Source organism: Anolis sagrei, chromosome 2 (genome assembly GCF_037176765.1).
Source record: "Anolis sagrei isolate rAnoSag1 chromosome 2, rAnoSag1.mat, whole genome shotgun sequence".
Classification (NCBI taxonomy): Eukaryota; Metazoa; Chordata; class Lepidosauria; order Squamata; family Dactyloidae; genus Anolis; species Anolis sagrei.
In genome coordinates, this window is record NC_090022.1 from 231,620,234 (window position 1) to 231,640,063 (window position 19,830).

At 39.4% G+C, this 19,830-nt stretch overlaps 1 protein-coding gene and 1 pseudogene across 3 annotated transcripts in view; both read left to right on the plus strand.

Moving 5' to 3' along the window:
* The window catches only part of LRRC2 (leucine rich repeat containing 2), a 67,168-nt gene that overhangs the window by 26,384 nt on the left and 20,954 nt on the right, over window positions 1–19,830 (plus strand). For all 3 annotated transcript variants that reach the window (XM_060762051.2, XM_060762049.2, XM_060762050.2), the window contains 2 exons: window positions 3,817–3,973; window positions 11,042–11,178. In XM_060762051.2, coding sequence (XP_060618034.2) covers window positions 3,817–3,973; window positions 11,042–11,178 — 294 coding nt within the window. The remainder of the gene's footprint in view (window positions 1–3,816; window positions 3,974–11,041; window positions 11,179–19,830) is intronic.
* LOC132766446 (cholinephosphotransferase 1 pseudogene) lies at window positions 15,712–17,460 on the plus strand (annotated as a pseudogene).

Consider the following 19,830-nt stretch of genomic DNA (forward strand, 5'->3'; position numbering starts at 1 on the left):
ACTGAATTTAATGTCAGGGGAAAACCTTTTGCTTTACCTTAATACCCTGTTAGGTATCATAACTCTTTCCTAGGGAGTCCTGGGATTTGTAGGCTGGTGAAGCATTTAGAATTCTCTGCTATAGCTGGAACAGCGCACTAGAACTCTCTAGTAGAGAAGTCTAATTTATAAACAACACATTCCAGGACACTGTAGGATAGAATCATGACAGTTATTGTAGAAAGATACTGTTATAACTGTATCTGGTGTATTCAGTACTCTTTGATTGGCATTCTGTGAGGGAATTACGATATCATGAGCTGGACTTGTGATACCTGGTGAATCAAATTTATGTTCATGAACTGCAGGACTCTGCAAAATGTGGCAGTTCCATAACCGATTTCTTTCCAGGATTCTGTAAACCAGGGAACTGGGAAACGACATCCGCAGCACACTTCCAATCATGGGGTGCCTTGGAACAAGCAGTTCTGATAGGACCCCAAGTGTTCTCTCCATCTGCTTGTTCTCAAGGCATGTCACAGTGGGAGCATCCTGCCAACATCATTTCCTAGCTCAGTGGTCTCCAGAGTCTTGGAAAGCTTCAGCAGGGCAGTGCCGGGCTTTGAAGGTAGATAAGTGTGGAACGCTTGTCTGATATAGCTATGATGACCATATCTCAGATACTGGAGTTACAATAATGACACAGGATTTTGGGGTTAAGCATTAACATTTGTATAGGATAACTGTTGTGACTACTTTAAATCACTTCTCACAAAGACTATCAAAGAAATCAAATAAGTCTATACATATGTCTTGTCTATATCCTTCTTTTGGAGATAGGCAAACTTAACTTTGGATGCTGCTTATATCAGGAAAGAGCCAGTGTGGTGTATTGGAGCATTAGACTATGACTGGAGATTTGAATCCCTGCTTAGCTATGGAAACCCATTGGGTGACCTTGGGCAAGTCACACCCCAGCTTCCAAGAAAGATAAAGGCAAATTCCCTCTGAACAAATTTTGCCCCATGATATGTTCTCTTTAGGATTGCCATGATTCAGAAATGACTTGAAGACACACAACAGCAACAAAAATTGCATTAGGGAATTGTTTCCCCTCTGACAATAGAGACCGCACATAATATATTTACTGCTAGAAGAACTACCCAGTATAGCTTGTTTCCAAATGCTACTGTAAATATAGTGGGTTTCCACATTGTCCTTTCATTAAAGATGAAGACTGGACTTTTTAGGGGTTCTCTTTGAGGAGTAATTTATCAGCTTCCTGCTGGCTTCTATGTAGTGATTGAAGATTATTGAAGAACACGAGGGAACTGGAGAGCAGAGCCAAAAGGAAGTCTGTGTAAATTTCAGTTCCTTTCATTTGTAAACCAAATACTAAAATGCCATATAAGCTTGGGCTCAGGGAAAGCAAAGGCATATATGTGACAGTAAGCATCATTCTGAAAAGCCATTTATAATAGGTTTTCCAGTGTCCTTTACATATTGGTATTTTTCTGCTTTTTTCTATTTTCCATTTATTGTTTTTTACACTATAAAACTTATTTTAGTTCCTTCTAGGAAGGATATGTTAACTTTAATATAAAGTTATTTCAGTTAATCTTTTAAAGACAACAGTACAGCCATCACACCAGCTTCCTAGAATGTACCACAAACTGCATTCTGTTTACCTTCCTTTCTTCATTTAATTCTTTAAAATTATTTCATTATTGTTTATACTCAAATATAAGCCAAGGACAGGTTGCAGGACCAAAATTATGGATTTTTAATGTGACCCATGGATAAGTCAAGGATTATTCTTTGTATAGGGAAAAATATCCATATCACCACACAATCATTTTAACAGGTCAGAAGTAGAGACATTTCAGAGAGAATAGAGCAGTGGTTCTCAACCTGTGGGTCCCCAGGTGTTTTGGCCTACAACTCCCAGAAATCTCAGCCAGTTTACCAGCTGTTAGGATTTCTGGGAGTTGAAGGCCAAAACATCTGGGGACCCACAGGTTGAGAACCACTGGAATAGAGGGAGGTCAGTACTTCTTTTATGTTCTCCCGTATAGATTAAGCTCTTGCCTTGTGCCACTCTACTTATGATCTTATTATACAGATTGCTGGAATTGCTATGGATCATGGTGAATCTAGCAGTGTTTGTTGGGGGCATGGGGAACCCATTGCCCCAGTCCCCACATCACCTGACTCACCAATAACCCCATCCCATGGAGGCAAGTGTTGGCCACCTGGCTTCTCCTGATTGTGCTAATGCACCATAGGAGGCCTCCTGTGTTACTGAGGTGGCGACAGATGCTGGTTCCATGATAATTAAGCCATGGAGTCACCCTGGAAGTAGTACCATGTCATGGGATGGGAGCTGGTGAGCTCTGTGGTTAAACTATCATAGCACTGGTGCATGCTGCCAAGAAAAGCCTCAACTGATGAGGTTGTTGGAAAAGGAGATTATTTCTTTTTAAAGAAGAGATAAGCTACAGAACTCACATTGATCCATAGATAAGTTGACTTAGGTTTTGTCTCCATTGCTCCGGGGAGTTGATTGTTTGACCAAAATTTCTAGACTTATACATGAGTATGTTGAGCATTTCTAGAATTCTCACAGAGGGTGTTTCAGGGTTTTTAGAAAACATTATCTTACAGAGTCTCCTCTTGTCTCCATTGCTCCGGTGAAAAACCTCTGCCAGAGGTTTTCACTGCCCCCCTCCCCCCTGCACATACATACAGCTGCAGAGATGCCCAAGGCTTTAAATGCAGTTATGCACTGGTGTCATTCATACCAGTGCACCGCATGGAAAACTGGTAAAGTCTCATATCTTTTTAAACATGGGTTTCCCCTATTTAGAGCAGTTCTACACAGATTATTGGCACGTGTTATTTGGCCACCTTCTCATTTATAATCCCATAAATATGGATTATAGGGTCTATGTAGATGAGGCTTGAGTTAACCTACAATTATTATTGGAATAGGAAGGGATACAGTCATTCTGTTGCATTATTCTGATAGCAAGAAACAGGAACTCATTTAAAAAGGCTGGCTATTATATTTCTTTACACTTTACAGTTTCCATATTTCCCAGGAATATTATTATTTGAAATACGTACATACATGTTGAAGTGAGCTTTTTCCTGTGAAAAATACTAGAATCTTATGGCATTTAGACCATGGCTCTCATCTGTGACTAGATCGCTTCTTTCTGTAAATTTCACTTAAGAGCAATTTGAGGGGTCCAAAATTGGATTGGAATGAAGATAGGTAACATTTTGCTGGGTTCTGTCTTTGCGATGTGTATCAATTTCATCAACAGCTATTTGGCCCATGCGTAAAATCTCACTGGCTCTTTCAGATAGGACAAATGTGTCACGAAGTTGTATTTGTTGTTGATGGTTCTATTTTTTGTTAGCAAAGAAACCAAATAACATTTCTACAGTGCATTTGTGAATGTACTTTTGAACTATCACTCCACAACTCTAAAAAAAAAAGTTTAAAGATTGTTTAAATTTATTCACCAGACCATAGGACCATCTCAGCAAACCACCTTTTTTTCTATTAAAAAGAAAACCTTAGGAAAAATTAGAGTGCATTTTGTCCAGGAACAGTGAATGTTGTAAAAAATATGGGCGAAACCTTTATGACAAACTTTCTGCAACCTTTGGACAGGTGTGAATCAGATAATGAAACATAGTTTAGATATAGGCCAACATTTTGGATAATGTTGGCCTATATCTAAACATCCCAACAAATTTCTAAATAAAGACCATTGATTTTTTTTCCAAAAAAGGAAGACTTTACCATCTGAAATCTTTTCTGTCTAGGAATTCCCAGATTCACTGAAAGAACAAACACATCTACAAGAATGGCATATAAACAATACCATGATCTCAATCATTCCAGCCTACATCGCCTTATTTCAGGAACTGAAAATACTAGAGTTATCCAGTAATCAGATCACAGATCTTCCAACTGAAATTGGTAAGTTGTCCACCCAGATATCTCTATTGTTTTTCTCATGTAGTGTTAAACGGAACTTGCCTAAGAAGCAAAGCTTATGGGATCAAGCTTTAATGCTCCTTTTCAACTCACTTTTCAACTCATTTTTCACATATCTCTGTGAGGAGATACAAAAGTATTAATAAGATTGAAAAATAATGGATACATTGTGGATCTGGGTCCTTTCGAATGTACACTTACATGTGTATGCCATTGCAAGTGGCAGAAATAATTACTGTATTCATATATGTTTTTGGATGTATTGTCCACTTTCAACAAGATGTTTATCCAAATGTCAGACATCCCATTGAAAATAACATAGAGCAGATGAACAGCTAGTTCCGTAAATAGTATACATAAATTACACATGATCAAGTGAGTGCATCAGTTGAGTGTCTAGCTTCATTGCATCATATTTCAATGGGTTGGCTGTCTGGTAGGCCTATGCAATCAATTAAAAAATGTTTCAATACTCATTACAAAATTGGGGAAAAATCATTTCTAAAATGTTTAAGAAATTGGATGGGGTCCATATCGTAACTATAATAAGTTAACTACTTTTCTGTTACTTTTTGTTAAGTAATTGTACCCATGGGGAAACTTCAGGGGCTCCTTCCTCATTGTTAGAGCTATTGTCATGAAACTTGCTACGATTATAGAACAAAATAATCACTGTTAGCCCATCAAGTTTCAGAACATGTCACTCATCCACTGATTTTTGGGAAATTTTCAAAGTGTTTACAAACAACTTTTAAAAAACCTACAAGATAATTTGTAGTTGAGAATTTGAATTTTCTATACAATGACACAAGATAACGGGGGATCATTACTCCCAAGTTTCAGAAATATTCATACATCTACTAATTTTTGGATTTTAAAAAACGTTTTGACAAAACCTTTTTTTTAAAAAAGCCATAACAGCTGTATCATTGAATGTCTTTAATCACTAGAGCATCAATTTAGGGATTTCTTCCCAGCCCAGCATAGCTTTACTTACTAGTACTGAAGTATCAGTCAGTCCTCTTTGTAGAATTGTAAATTGCATGGCTGGCTGGCTGTTGCTATGGAGGGAAAATAGCTCTCCCCTATCCTCATTGGGGCTTTCTGATGTTGAGCAGAATTTTGGGAAATGTAGCTTACGAAAGTGCCTTTTGAATTCTCTGACATAGGGCTCCTTGCCTTCCCAAACTATATTTCCCACAATTCTCTCTCGGTTTCTTTCCCAGCTCACTCAGCCAATCCCGCCCTGCTGCTATCCTCTCTTCATGGTGAGAGGCAGCCTATCTCTTCTTAATTTCAAGAGGAATGGCCAACTTTTTGGCTTCGCCTCACTTTCACTGAAAATGAAACTGACTTCCGAGCATTATAGAATTCAAATGAAAAAGTACTGGGTGAGTTCTGATTCTTAAGTTTTTGTGTGGGTCCCCCCGCCCCTTTCTTAACATCTGTTCATATATACAAAACTTACTGTCTGGTCCTGTTTGAGAATAAATTTTCCTGAAAGTTTTACTTGAGCTTTTGAACCTTTGAACCCCCTTTGAACCTTTTTATAAGACAGCTAGCTCCCATTTCAGTACAGGAAGTCTGTGAAATATTGCCTGCATCTCAATATAAAGTTCAAAGCACATTACAACAAATATTGAAGTATTCATCTCACTGAGATTCTGCTCAAAACAATCAATGTTTGAATGCATATGTGGTTGCCAATATGCTTTTAAAATAATTAGTGGTAGGCTTTCCTTTTTCTAGACTAAATGGTACAGGAGAGGAAGAGTGGTGTAATGATTTGAGTGGTGGTGGGCTAGGACTCAGTGAGACCAGGGCTCAAATCCCCACTCAGCAATGGAAATCCACTGGATGAGTTTGAACAAATCACACATTTTCAACCTCAGAAGAAGAAAACTCTAAGATAGGTTTCCTCTGTGTGGTTGTGTGTGCGCCACACACACCTCCAAGTCAGTAATCACCTTATGGTGATCCTATGAATTGCATGGTGTTTTCTTAGCAAGGACTACTCACAGGTGATTTTGCCAGTTCCTTCCTCTGAATTATAACCTACATGGCATATTCATTAGCAGTTTCCCATCCAAGTTCCGGGGAGCCATAAGTCAGAAACAACTTGAAAGCACAAAACAACAACAACAACAACAACAACAACAACAACAACAAATGGCACAATGTGACTAAAATTGTGTGTTTTTCAAGTCTTTCAGATGACTTTTAACAACCAATAGTTTCAAAGTTACAGACATCAAGCATTCTCTAAAAACTTTCCAAAGGGGTATCCAAATCAACATACATAAGACACTAGATGATAGTCACACTGATTTTTCAAAAAGCTCATAAATGATGGTATTTTACTAAGGTGCAAATGCAAAAGATTCTAATATAGTTACAAAGGATTTTTTCTTTGTTTGAAGGAAGACAGTTATGCATTTATTTCCATTTAAGAAGCTTGTTTTTATTATAGAATCCTTTCAGAAACAAGAGAAGTTAATTCACTTAAGTCAGGAATGAAATACAATCAAAGTATGCTTTTCTTTGCACATCTAAAACATTTGCACTTAGCTTCCAGATTTTTTAATAGCCCAGATCATGGGGGAGATTTACTCTTCATTTTCTCAGCTAATTATTTTTTTAGAATGTACTGCCAGGTTAGATTTCCCATTTATTTATTTATGAACACTATATTTTGTAAATATAATTGCCAGCTGAAAGCAAGATGTGTTTTATGAGTAATCTGGAAGCTAAATGCAGTCAAAACTATAAACAAGGGAGAAGAATTAATTTATGGAGATGAAACAAAACAAAAATCAAGCTTTTTTCACAGTATTTTGATCTTTAGGATGAAACCAACCAACAGGCTTAATGGGTCTAAGTGTTCCACAAGGTGGCAGTGGAGAATTGAATAAAAATCAAATCCTTTTCCCAAATTAGATGCTATCTGAAGTTCTCTCTTTTTTAAAGGTAGCCTTGTTTCCTGAGGTGATACATACACAATTTCTTGAGATATTTGTTATATAAAAATGGGGAGGGAAGTTATCAGCATAAAAAGTATTTCAGTCTTGTGTTCTTCATACTCTTCAAGAAAGACCTCTTGAAAAATAGGTAGCTTACATACTCTAACTAGCACAATATACCATGATGAACTGCTTATTTCTAATCAAGTGGGTGTATTTTTCAGAAATGAATGAGTGGTATGGTTCTAAAAGCCACAAGTACTTTAAGCACATCTGGTCTTTTCAACATCTTTATGCTATTAGAACAGCCAGAATTCAGATCGCATAGGAGATATTTTGCATGGTAGATCGACAGACAGCTCGAAAAGACATAACTATATAGTATTAAACTGCAGAGTCAGAGAACATGTAAAACCATTAATTGGGATATATTTTGCACCCATGTTGGCAGAAATCCTAGACTGCTGTAATGTAAGTGGAAGAATAATATCTGGGTAGGAAAGGATCTTTCCTCTCCCTACATAGTTAGATAACTTCCCCCTGTCTACACCTCTGAAATCAATAGTCTTATTTCTAAGCTTAAGGTGGGTAAAGCACTAGGGAGTGACAATATCCCTCCTGAGATGTTTATAGTAAATAAGAGTTGGTGGGCCACAGTCCTAGTAGCATTATTCATGTGCATAGATCAGTTTTCATGTATATCAGAAGACTGGGGGCTCACTATCATTATTCCAGTAGATAAGAGAGGGAAAAGATCAGCTTCTGAAAACTAAAGACCAATTAGCTTGCTAAGTGTAATCAGCAAGCTGTATGCTCATCACCCTTTTGAAAACTATCAGTCTGGTTGGAAGAGATGAGCAGGTAGGTTTTAGACTGGCATGCTCTACTGGAGATCATGTTATAGTTTTACACCATCTTATGGATAAATATTCATTTAGGAATAAGAGAGCCCTTTATACAGCCTTCATTGACCTGAAGTCTGCATTTGATATGATTCTCTGAGACAGGTTGTGCCAGATGTGGTAGATAACTAATATTGACAGGCACCTATTGATTTTGATTTGTAGCGTTTATGCAAAAACATGTTTGAAAGTGAGATGTAACAGGGTAGGCCACTTGATCAAGGCCATCCCAACACATGCAAGTGTAAGAAAGGTTGTGTGCTGGTGCCTCCTTTGTTTTATATTTGCATTAACTCTTTGGCTAGGAATCTCTCTTTTTCAAATTTCCATCCTTTTAGCTTAGCAAGTAGACCTTTCTCAACTCTCCTTTATGCAGATGATATGGAACTTCTCTATTTAAATTGCATTGGCTTGTGGCAGTTATTAAATGCTTTGGGTAGTTATTGCAAAATAGAAAATCTAGTAATTAACTACAATAAGCACAAAGTCCTAGTGTTTACTAGGAAATTGAGTATACATAAGTGGCAAATAAGTGAGCAATTGAGCAGGTCAAATCTTATAAATATTTGGGAGTGACTTTTCAAGCCTCAGGTTCTCGGATAGCTCAATCTACTAATGCCATTGCAAATGCTCAGAGAAGTATCAAGTCACTTACATCCTTCTTTTTTTGTTAAAGGAGGACAACAAGCCTTCAATGCTAAGGTATTGCCACAGATGCTATATGGTGCACAGTGGTGTGCATATAGTAATTTTGCTGCCATGGAATCCACACACAAAATATTTGAGATCTATCCTTGGCCTTTCTAGTTGTGTGCAAAATGCACTTAGAAACAGGGTAAATTTCACTTGAGTCCCAGGCATTGATCCTTAAATTAAATTTCTGGCTAATTTTTTTTTATCCCAGTGGGATTGGCTCCCTTAGTATTAACTGACACGCACCATTCTAGATGGGAAAAGACACTGGATGAGAAACTAGGTAAACTGGGTTTCTCATGAACCACTATTTTGGCAATGGGATACATGAAAACAAAACAGGAAATATATCAGCAAATTATAGATAATGAGCTGCAGTACCATGCCAGTGCAGCTACTATATATTTTGAATTCAGAGACAGTGGTTAGTATTTTATGTTAGCAAGTCATTTTAACATTTCAACCCTACCAAAATACAGAATAGCATTCATCCTAGCAGAATTTAATGTATTACCTTCAGCCTTATTAGAGGGGAGGTATAATAATGTCCCCAACGATGCATGCTCATGTCCTTGTGGTGTTGGCTTGATTCCTCCCACACTTTGGCTAAACATCATTTAGGCACCCTCTTCCCTTTAACCCACTTCCCCTTGGGTTTTAATGCACGTCTAGAAGGGCCCAGATTCTCTTTCATCTCATTCACCTTATGGATAACAGTCAAGCAACAGCCACTTAGTAGCATAAATGACAAGAATGTTTCTTTTTCAAAAAGGCTTTAGGTTACAAAACTGGCTTTATAATTATCTCTACTTACAGTTTTCTTAACAGCCACTTAGGAGCTCTAATGCAGCTTTTCTATATTATGAAGCTGCTTTTCTACAAAGATAACAACCATTGCCTATTAAAAATTAAAAGCTGTAGTTTAATTACTGGTTTTAATGTGTTTAATAATCTTTTTTCTTAAAAAACGAAGAAGTAAAAGTGAGAATAAATCATGCCTTCGGATTGACTGGGATGGCATTGTAGCTACTAATTAAAAGTAAAATATTCTCAGGCATGAAATTACCACGGAAACTGGATTTCATTACTGCTTTAACTGCTTCTGCTTTTGTCTCTGAAGGTACAAAGAGATGCTAGTTGTTTAATTCTTTAATTTATGTCCTTTTGTATACATAGAGATACTCATAGCCACTAACCACTTAAAGTTGGAATGTTTCAGTTCAGTCTAATTGTGTCCTATTGGCTTTAATGGGAGCAAACTATCTTAAATCAAGAGACATGCCTTGAAGAGCAGCTTCCTTGCAAGCTATATCAATCAGGACTCAGATCTTACGACAATCTCTCTTCTCTCCCATATAGACTTGTATCATTTAAAGGTGAATATTTCTAGCAACAGTCTCTCTCACCATTAAATTCAGGTTTTAGGACTAAGGGATTCTGGAAGTTGTAGTCCAATAATTTTCAATTATCAAACTCTGCCCAATTAGAGCATGAATAGAATGCAAAAATGCAAGAGATCTTCTTTGTCACATGTGTGGCTTAGTTTACTCTGTTGTCTGATGTTGACCTTTGCTTTCGGATAATAATCATATTTAAAATTTTGACAGTTAGATGTAAGAATATCTCATTTTGCATCTTTTATATTTATCTTCATCTAAGACACAGTATACATCAAATTAAACCTTTTGGTAAAGTTCTGTGATATACTGTTTACCTACTGAATCTAGGGAATGTTTTACCAATGTATACTTGTCCACTATTTTTTCAAGTACTCTGGGCTATATAAGTTCTAAATATTAGCATTGTGAAATAGTTTAACTGAAATATCTTGGACTGTGTATACAACTGTGTGTGTAGGGTGAAAATTATTTGAACCCAGCATATTTCTGAGTATGTTTTGAACAACATATATTTAAATTTAGTGTTTCTTATGCTCTGGTTTGTAATGCATTTTGATATAGCAATAACAGAAAAACATTTCGACAACCATTTTTTTTAAAGTAGTGTCTTGAAAGCTTGTTGATTGGTTGTCCAGGAAGGAAAAGGGGGCATGAGACCATTTCCTTATTCTTTTCCCCTAAAAAATCACTGAACTGCCAGATTTCCATTTGATTTTGTCTTCTTCCCATCAAAAATTTGACAGATGCAAAGTTTTCTTCAACCTTCTTGAAAATGTTCCCCTTTTGTTCTTGCTATCCATGGAGCACCACCAGCAAAGTGAAACTTCAAGGGAGAAAATCTACAGTTTGTCTATGTTTCTGTGGTCAGATTTCCCTTTCTACTCATGAAGGGCAGAAAGATCACAGTGTCCCATGACCCCTGTGATGTCCTTCCATTTCTAAAATGGCTTTAACTGGGCAATTGTCTTAATTATTACTACTCTTTTAATGGATGCATTCATGTCAAGTCTATTTCCTTCTCTTTACTAGAATGACTGTGTCTCTTTTATTGACTAACTGATAGTTCAGCTGATTTTTGATCATTTATTTTGGCAGGTTGTTTAAAAAAACTGAAAGAGCTGAATGTGAGTTTCAATCGCTTGAAGAGTATTCCCCCAGAACTAGGAGACTGTGAGAATATGGAAAAACTGGATTTGTCTGGAAATCTAGAACTAATGGAGCTCCCATTTGAAGTAAGACCTTGACATCTCTTTCGGTATGGTAGATTTGGTTTGTTGAGGTTTTAAAAAATTATTTTTAAAATAACAATAATATACATTTAAAAAGTAAACATACCCCATGATAGAAAAAAAACATTTTAATGAAAGAATTTTAGAATCCATGCTAACTGAAAAGATTCATTGTTGGAAAAAGAGGATATAACATAACGTGTCTGTTTATATATTGTCTGCATTACAGTTCTGCATGTACTTGTATATAGACAAGTAAATTTATCCCATGAGGTAAATTGTACAAGAGTAATTGTGCAAGTGGCTTCTAGCCATAGAAAGCAAAATTATACAGTTGGCTGGATCCATTTAATGCCATGCTACAAAGGTGTGGCATATTGAAAGCATTTGGCTCGATTCCTAGGCTCTATCAGCAGCAGAAGCCCATTTTGCAGAGATTAATGACCTCATCACAAGGGCAGGATTTTAGCAGCATTCGCTAGGTCTGCCCTACATCACCCATGGAGCCCACCAGCTCCCATCAAATGACACTAGTGGGTATCCGTGGTTGAAGTAGGGTGGAGTTTGTGCATGCTGCTGCCACAGCAACACGGAAACCATGGGAAGAAGCTGCACAATTGACTCTTCCCCTCATGGTATCAGCTGATTTGGGAGCCAGGCAATGCATGGCATGGGGTACTGGGTTCCCCACACCCCCAGCGATGTGAGATGATGCAGGACAATTCCTGCAGCTGTGTGACAAGGTCATTATTGATACACTGATGTTGGTGGCACAGTTAGTCTTTCTGAAGATTACTGAGTTGCTTTAGCCAGGAACATTCAGTCCTTTAATATGATTAGGTGTGCATACTTAACTGAGTGTGTTATATCTCTACCTAGGTATGTGCATGAGAAGGTTAGATTTGTTGTTGCTGTGTGCCTTGAAGTTGTTTCAGACTTGGGGAGACCCATGGCAAGCCTGCCAGAATTTTTCAGAGTGGTTTTCCTCTGCTTTCACTTGAAGCTGAGATAGCTTGACTTGTCAAAGTCCAAAGTCACCCAGTGGGCGTCCATGAGTGAATGGATATTTAAGCCCTAGCCTCCTGAATCATAGAATCATAGAATCATAGAATCAAAGAGTTGGAAGAGACCTCATGGGCCATCCAGTCCAACCCCCTGCCAAGAAGCAGGAATATTGCATTCAAATCACCCCAGACAAATGGCCATCCAGCCTCTGCTTAAAAGCTTCCAAAGAAGGAGCCTCCACCACACTCCGGGGCAGAGAGTTCCACTGCTGAACGGCTCTCACAGTCAGGAAGTTCTTCCTAATGTTCAGATGGAATCTCCTCTCTTGTAGTTTGAAGCCATTGTTCCGCGTCCTAGTCTCCAAGGAAGCAGAAAACAAGCTTGCTCCCTCCTCCCTGAGTCATAGTGCAATGCTCAAATCACCATACCATGCTGGCTGTCAAGGGTAAAGTACCCAGGATTAAAGAGAGATGTATTGCATCTCAAGCTCGGCTGGTGGGAACAAGAGAGAGGGCCTTCTTGTTGGCTGCCGCTTGACTCTGGGCAGGGAGCCCAGGGAAGTCAGAATGGCCCCCTCTTTGCTGTCCTTTCGGAGGCAGGCTAAAACCTTTTTATTCAGGCAGGCTTTTAAAGAAGAACGTTTTAAAGATCAAGTCAGAGGTGCTGTGGTTTTTAGTTTTGAAGATGTTTTTATGGATTTTAGTTGAATTTTAAAATGCCAATTGTATTTCGTAGAATCATGGAATCACAGAGTTGGAAGAGACCTCATGGGCCATCCAGTCCAACCCCTTGCCAAGAAGCAGGAAAATCACATTCAAAACCACCCCAATAGATGGTTGTCTAGTCTCTGTTTAAAATTTAATTCTGTTTTAATGTTTCTATATTTGCAAAATTTAAATTGTACTGATATGCTGTTAATGTAAGCAGCTTTGGATAATAATAATAATGTTGAAAATATTTATAATCCAAAATAGAATAATCGAAAAGAAATCATCATGCTTCAAATGCAGCAAGAAAGAGGGAGAAGATACTGTTTAGACCCCAAAATTCCAGAAGTAGCAAGAAATACCAATTTGCAGAGAATGGCTTTGAAGAAAGCAAATATGGATGATATGTTTAACATGATCTGTCATGGAGTAGGATTTGGAAGCAAATGAAAGCTTCATTCAGTTCTTCTCCTTAATCATAAAAACTACTACTTCCACCATACCAGGTGTCATTTGGCTTCAATAATAATAACAGTCATATAGGAATAGTGGTGACAGAGAGAAGCTGATTTTTTCCTTTCCATATAAGGTGTGACTTCACAGGCCATGTTGCTGTTTTCATATAGGCGGTCTGCTTGTGCTTGAGTGTCATACCTCTAGCAAATGTTGGTGTCTACTTGGTGGAGGACTGTTTATATACCCAGAAATTTGTGTAAATTCTGCTGGGGGAAACATTACTGTACCTACTGTGTCTCTGATAATAGGTGCATTTTTGAGAGTGTCTTTTCCCTGCTCAAAGGGTATTGGAACAGCTTGGACAAGTCAAGATGAAAGTTGAGTTGGAACAGGGCTCAGCACATAGGATAAAAAATCTTATATAGCTTCTTACCAAGTATGATTCAAAACTTTGAAAAAAATGTGAAGCGGTGGGTTTTTTGTTTTTGGAATAAAACCTAGAGTTCTTGATCATGCTGGACCATGAGTTTCCAGGACCTAGGAAACATGTAAACTGTACATCTAATGCAGTCAGACACCACTTTAACTATCATTGCTCAATGACATGGAACCCTGGGATTTGTAATTTGGGGTCCTTCCACACAGCTCCATATCCCAGAATATCCCACAATATCTGCTTTGAACTGGGTTATCTGTCTCTACACTCAGATAATGTGGGATTTTCCGCCTTGATATTCTGGGATATAGAGCTGTGTGGAAGGGCCTTCAGTGAGGCATCAATACTCTAAGGCAGAGAGGCTAAAGGCTTCTATAAGGCTCCTTCCACACCACTGTCTAAAATACCACATTGTCTACTTTGAACTGGGTTATATGGCAATGTGGACTCAGATAACCCAGTTCAAAGCAGATTTTTTGGATTATTTGCCTTGATATTCTGGGTTATATGACTGTGTGGAAGGGCCCATAGTCTTCTGTTTGAAGTTAACATAGAAATCTCAGCTGCTCCCAGATCAAGGATTATTCCTTTCATCTAGGGAGAACGAACATTTAATGTAGCCTACATACTGCTAGCCAGAAGGTGGATGCAGAGATCAATGAGCCCTGGTGCTACAACAACTGTCAGGGAAAGAGAAAGCTACCTAAATAAATACAGAGATCCTCGGGAGAGTCTTTGCAAGTTGCAGCAATAAATCAATTACATTTTGCAAATTGTAGCAAGCTGCTGCTGTTTTAGTAATTGAGCTGGAGATTTGAATGTAGTCCATTTCTTTTGCCTGGAGCTGGGCATACCTGGAGATGGCTCTAGAAAACTGGAGACTGAGCAGCAGGTCTTGAGATCTAACCCCCTCCCCAAATGGGCAAAGCTCCCTCTAGATTCCTGGCAGCATATCCATTCTTGTAACAATATAACATCTCTGGCTAGACATAGCTGGGACCACAAGGTTCAAGAGTAATAAACTGTGTTAATCTAAAAATAAACATTAATCAAAACTTTTAGCATATTCATTAAACTTAACAGTAACATGAATTAAAAGTACTATTATAATATAAAAATAACATTTTAAATAGAAAATTAAATTGGTCTTGCATCAATGTGATTTTTGAGCTTGCCTTGTCTTTACAAGTTGGATAATACTGGAGCTAATATTGTTATTCAAGGAAGCAGGAAGGAGGGATAAAAGGAAGGGGAGAGGGAAGGGAAGGGCAAGAAGCAAGAAGGGATGGAGAGCTGGAGGGAGAGAGGGAGATGTGGAAGCAAGGGAGAAAGGAGAGAATAAAGGAAGGAGGGAAGCAACGAGGGTGTCAAGGAAGAAAAGGAGGAAGAGGTGGGACTGAGGGAGGGGGGAAGGAAGGGGGAGAGAAAGGAAGGGAAGGAAGAAAAGAAGGAAGGGGGCAAGGAAGGAAGTAGGGAGAGGAGGAAGAAAAGAAGGAAAGAGGGAAGCAAGGAGGGAGGGAGGAAGAGATGGGATTGAGGGAGGGAGAGAGAGAGAAGGAGGAAGGTGACGAGAAAGGAAGGAAAGAGGAAAAAGAGGAGGGAGGGAAGCAAGGAGGGAGCAAGGAAGGAAGGAAGGAAGGAAGGAAGGAAGGAAGGAAGAGGAAGGAAGTAGGGAGAGGAGGAAGAAAAGAAGGAAAGAGGGAAGCAAGGAGGGAGGGAGGAAGAGATGGGATTGAGGGAGGGAGAGAGAGAGAAGGAGGAAGGTGACGAGAAAGGAAGGAAAGAGGAAAAAGAGGAGGGAGGGAAGCAAGGAGGGAGCAAGGAAGGAAGGAAGGAAGGAAGGAAGGAAGGAAGAGGAAGGAAGTAGGGAGAGGAGGAAGAAAAGAAGGAAAGAGGGAAGCAAGGAGGGAGGGAGGAAGAGATGGGATTGAGGGAGGGAGAGAGAGAAGGAGGAAGGTGACGAGAAAGGAAGGAAAGAGGAAAAAGAGGAGGGAGGGAAGCAAGGAGGGAGCAAGGAAGGAAGGAAGGAAAGAAGGAAGGAAGGAAGGAAGGAAGAGGAAGGATGGGATGGTAACAGGGAGATTGAGAGAGGAAGGGAGGCAGGAAAGGAAAGGAGCAAAGAAGGAAGGAAGTAAAGAAGGAAAGAGGAAAGCTGCTCCAGCCTATCAGGCTCTACAAAGGCAAGGCTCAGAGCCTCTGCTGCTATGGAGCCACTAAGCACTCCGCAGCTGAAGCACCTGGAGCAGTACCACTATGGTGCCTTGGAGTGCTCACTGCTGGAGGCCCCTTTGCAAAGCTACAGGGCCTTGCTGGTAGAGTGCAACCCCACCCTGGCTGCCCCCCAATGCCATCATCCTTGGGGGCCTGGCCCTCAACCTCCTCCCCATGCTGGACCTCCTTGCCACCTACCCCAGCATCACTGAGCAGGCTTCTTCTTGATTGTTTCTTCTATGTGCATTAGGGCACTTTATTTACCAGTCATTGGATTCTATTGAGGGAAGCAAGCCAGAAGAACAAACAGAAGCTTTCCTTTGGGGGGACTATTTGACCATGGCTGTGACCCAATTTCCACAGTTTTGTTGGAACCTGCATAACAGTTCGCCTTGGAACAAATCCAGATTGGCTGTTTTCTATTTCTTTGTTGGGATGTTCCTGTTTTATTGCGCTCATTGGCAAACATATGTATCAGGCATGCTGAAATTTGGCAAAGTTGATGTCACTGAAGTACATATAGCTATATTGATTCTCTTTTTGTTATCTGCATTTGGTGGAACAACAATGTGGAATGGAAATATTCCAATGTTAGACCTAGGCTGAAAATGTTCCCGGTCGCTAGGATAGTGTGTGGAAAAAGGGAATCAAGGAGGGAGGGAGTGGAAGGGAGGATGGGGCCAAAGAAGGAAGGAGGGAAAGAAGCAAGCAAGTAAGAAGGGCTGGTGGGAGAGAGGGAGGGAAGAAAGGAAGGAAGGAATGGAGAGAGCGAGGATGGAGAGAAAAGTAGGAGGAAGGGTAGGTAGGAAAGAAAGTAAGAAGGAGGGAGGGAGGGAGGGAAGCAGGCTGCACCTCACCCAGCCTGCCAGGGCTCTGACTCCAGCGTTTTGCAGAGGAGGCATACTGTGAGTTCAGGTAGGAAAAGGCAGACTCTGTGCAAAGGGCTCCTCCTCCTCTTCCTCCTTTTTTCTCTGCTCCTCCTTCTTGCTCATTCCCCTTCCAGTGTTGCATCTTCACTCTAAAGTCAGCCATGGTAAACCAGGATACTTTTTGCTTTGAAAACATAGGTTGCATCGACACTATGAAATTGAACTGCCCTGGCTCAGTCTTTGCTTTGCAGACCACTAGTCTAGTTCTCAGGGACCACTAGTGGTCCACGGACCACAGGTTGGAAACCACTGCTCTACAGGATGAATAATCCTTTCTGTGAAGAAATGCCTGGTCAAATCTCTAGCGACTTTTGATTGAAAAGTGTATTGTTAGCCATGCAGGAAAAGTACATTGCTCAGGAATTTGACTGTAGAGGGGTCAAAAATGGGACCACTGGGCCCCAAATAAGAATTCTGCCCCCTAAATGAAATTTCCTTCATCCCACAAATGTTTAGCATGTAAGTAATTTAAAACTCCTGTGTAAGCATCCAAGGGGAAAGGAGCAAAGTTACCAATGGACAGAGAAAATAGGTGTGACTAGGTTTCTAATTCTCTGCCATGCTAGGAAGTTAGGGAATTAAGGAAAAACATGGGGGGGGGGGGGAGTCTATGGGAGGCCAATGCCCTCATTTTGTACTCTTCCATAGCTATACCTCTTCCCTTGCCCAAGCTGATATGCAACCAGTGCCTAAAGGGATAGAACAATGACTGCAAGAAAGATGCAAGTGTTTATAGACAAAGCTGATATGATTTTGGAGACACTGGGTTCCATGAAACCTACCACCTATTTTGGGGGAATTTTGTTTTATAAAAAGCCCTAAAAAATTGCAGGGGAATGCTTTTTCATGTTTGGGGGCTCTTTTAGTTGTTTTGGGCCAAGAGAGACCCTTTTAAAACCATGGGGGTAAACTGGAAACGCTTGGGCTTTTAATAGTCCTATAGTATATGTGAACAACTTTACCAATTTCTTCCATTTTGAGAACATGCTGGAGGTTTTCTAGGGGCAAAAAAATAACCTTGAGGGCCACTTGAAGCCTGCAGTTTCCTCACCACCACTATCCCTGGCAGCAACGCTTCAGGACCTCAAACAGGATTTCCCCTCTCACCTATTGTCTGATCCATCTAGCTGGAAAGTGAAGGAGCAAGCTCTATAATATTGTTACCTCTAATAGTCTGCTTAAAGTTGTGCATTCATAACATTTTCAGTAGGATAATTGGTTCATTAGGCTCCAGTTGACATGAAGCTATATTATGGCATTCTCCTTTGTCTAAAGCTTCTTGATTTAATGCTAACAGTTTTTAGTTGTCAGACATGGGTTTCAGTCAAATAAAATGTTATAGAATATGTTCGTAGTCTTTGCAATAATTTCTGAAACAGTGCCAGATCAGCCTAACAAATGTAGTGGGGTGGGTGGGTGGTGAAACAGAACTGCTGTTCTGTTTCCTATTTCCTAAGGGAAGGCAACACAAATGTTATAAAAATGCTGATGTATTCTGTTTCTTTTTTTAAAAGAGCAAAACTGGAGGACAAGTTTATGAATCAGGCTTTTGGAGTCAATGCATCAAATGCTTTAATTCTCAGAATAATTGCATCTTGTCATACAAGGGCTGTTTGAAAATTCAGCCTAGCTACAGTTCTAAGCCTCTTTCATTTGGTAGCACACATTTTTTCAGCAAATATATTTGTGTTGCGATGAGGCTTTATGTATAATCTGCGTACCTCGGGACCTTTTAGTCTGGGAAGCATCCCTTATGTAATACAAACCAGGGATGAGAGACATACTGAAAGAACCTCTAACAAATGAGATTCAGAACATTCAAAGGCTGGTTTTAGAGTAATTTGTGAAAATAACATTTGAGTTTTTCTGAGTTGTCATTTTTCTGTTTTTTTAATATAGTAAATGAAAAGTTGTCAGGCACTTTTGAGGAAAGTTCCCTTTTTTCCTAGAACAATCATTTATATCGCAAGGAATATTTTCCCAGGATATTATCAAAACATTTTATGATTGTCAAAAAAGTTTTACAACATTGCCTTGGGCCATTATGACTGTTTTCATCAATCTCATGATCATTTAGCAACATAGCTTGAGATAATTACTTTTTTAAACTACAGAAAACCCACATGATACAGCCATCAGCATCATTGACCACAAGATACAGCCACTAGGGCCATTGGCTCCTAGTAGCAATAACTGAAAAAGTAGGTTTCTGAAACTTTATTCATGGGACAACTGTGAGTGGGTGATGAGTGATAAAATTCAGTGTTGTACAACAACACTTTATGACATGTCTGTGGTTCTAGTTGTATGTGACTTGCAGCTAAATTTGTTCTTTTCTTTACTTGCTGAAAAGTCAGAACAAATGAGACTTTCCCTGCAAGTTAGATTACATGTATATGGTCCAACCTGAATCATGGCCACAAAGGGAACCAATGCTTAAATTCCCCCTAATTCTTGCTAAGAGGTCCTAGCCTCTTTTGAACAAATAAAATAGCCTCATGCTTCTTTTCACATGTGACAGGTAGTTCAATCTGTGTCTTTTAGATCAAGGGTGAGAACTATGGTCCTTTAGATGTTTTTGACATATAGCTCATGCCAGTCTTTGCCAGCATAGTTAACACTGTGGCATTATAATTGCAGACCAAACATCTAGAGAACCACTGCTGCACATATTTGTTTTATAGCACAGGTGGAGAACTTCTAGCCAGTCAGCAAAATGAGGTTCACAGGGTTCCTAAGTTAGTCTATAAACTTTACCTACTGATTTCATAGAAAATGGTGGTGAAGTTATTTAATTTTTTGCACTGCCCATAGAAATGAATTGTGGCTTACAGACAAGAAAACTGAGCTGTGCTTGTGGGGGGGAAAGCTGTTGCATTGCAGCTGATATCCAAGTAGTCATACATTGAGG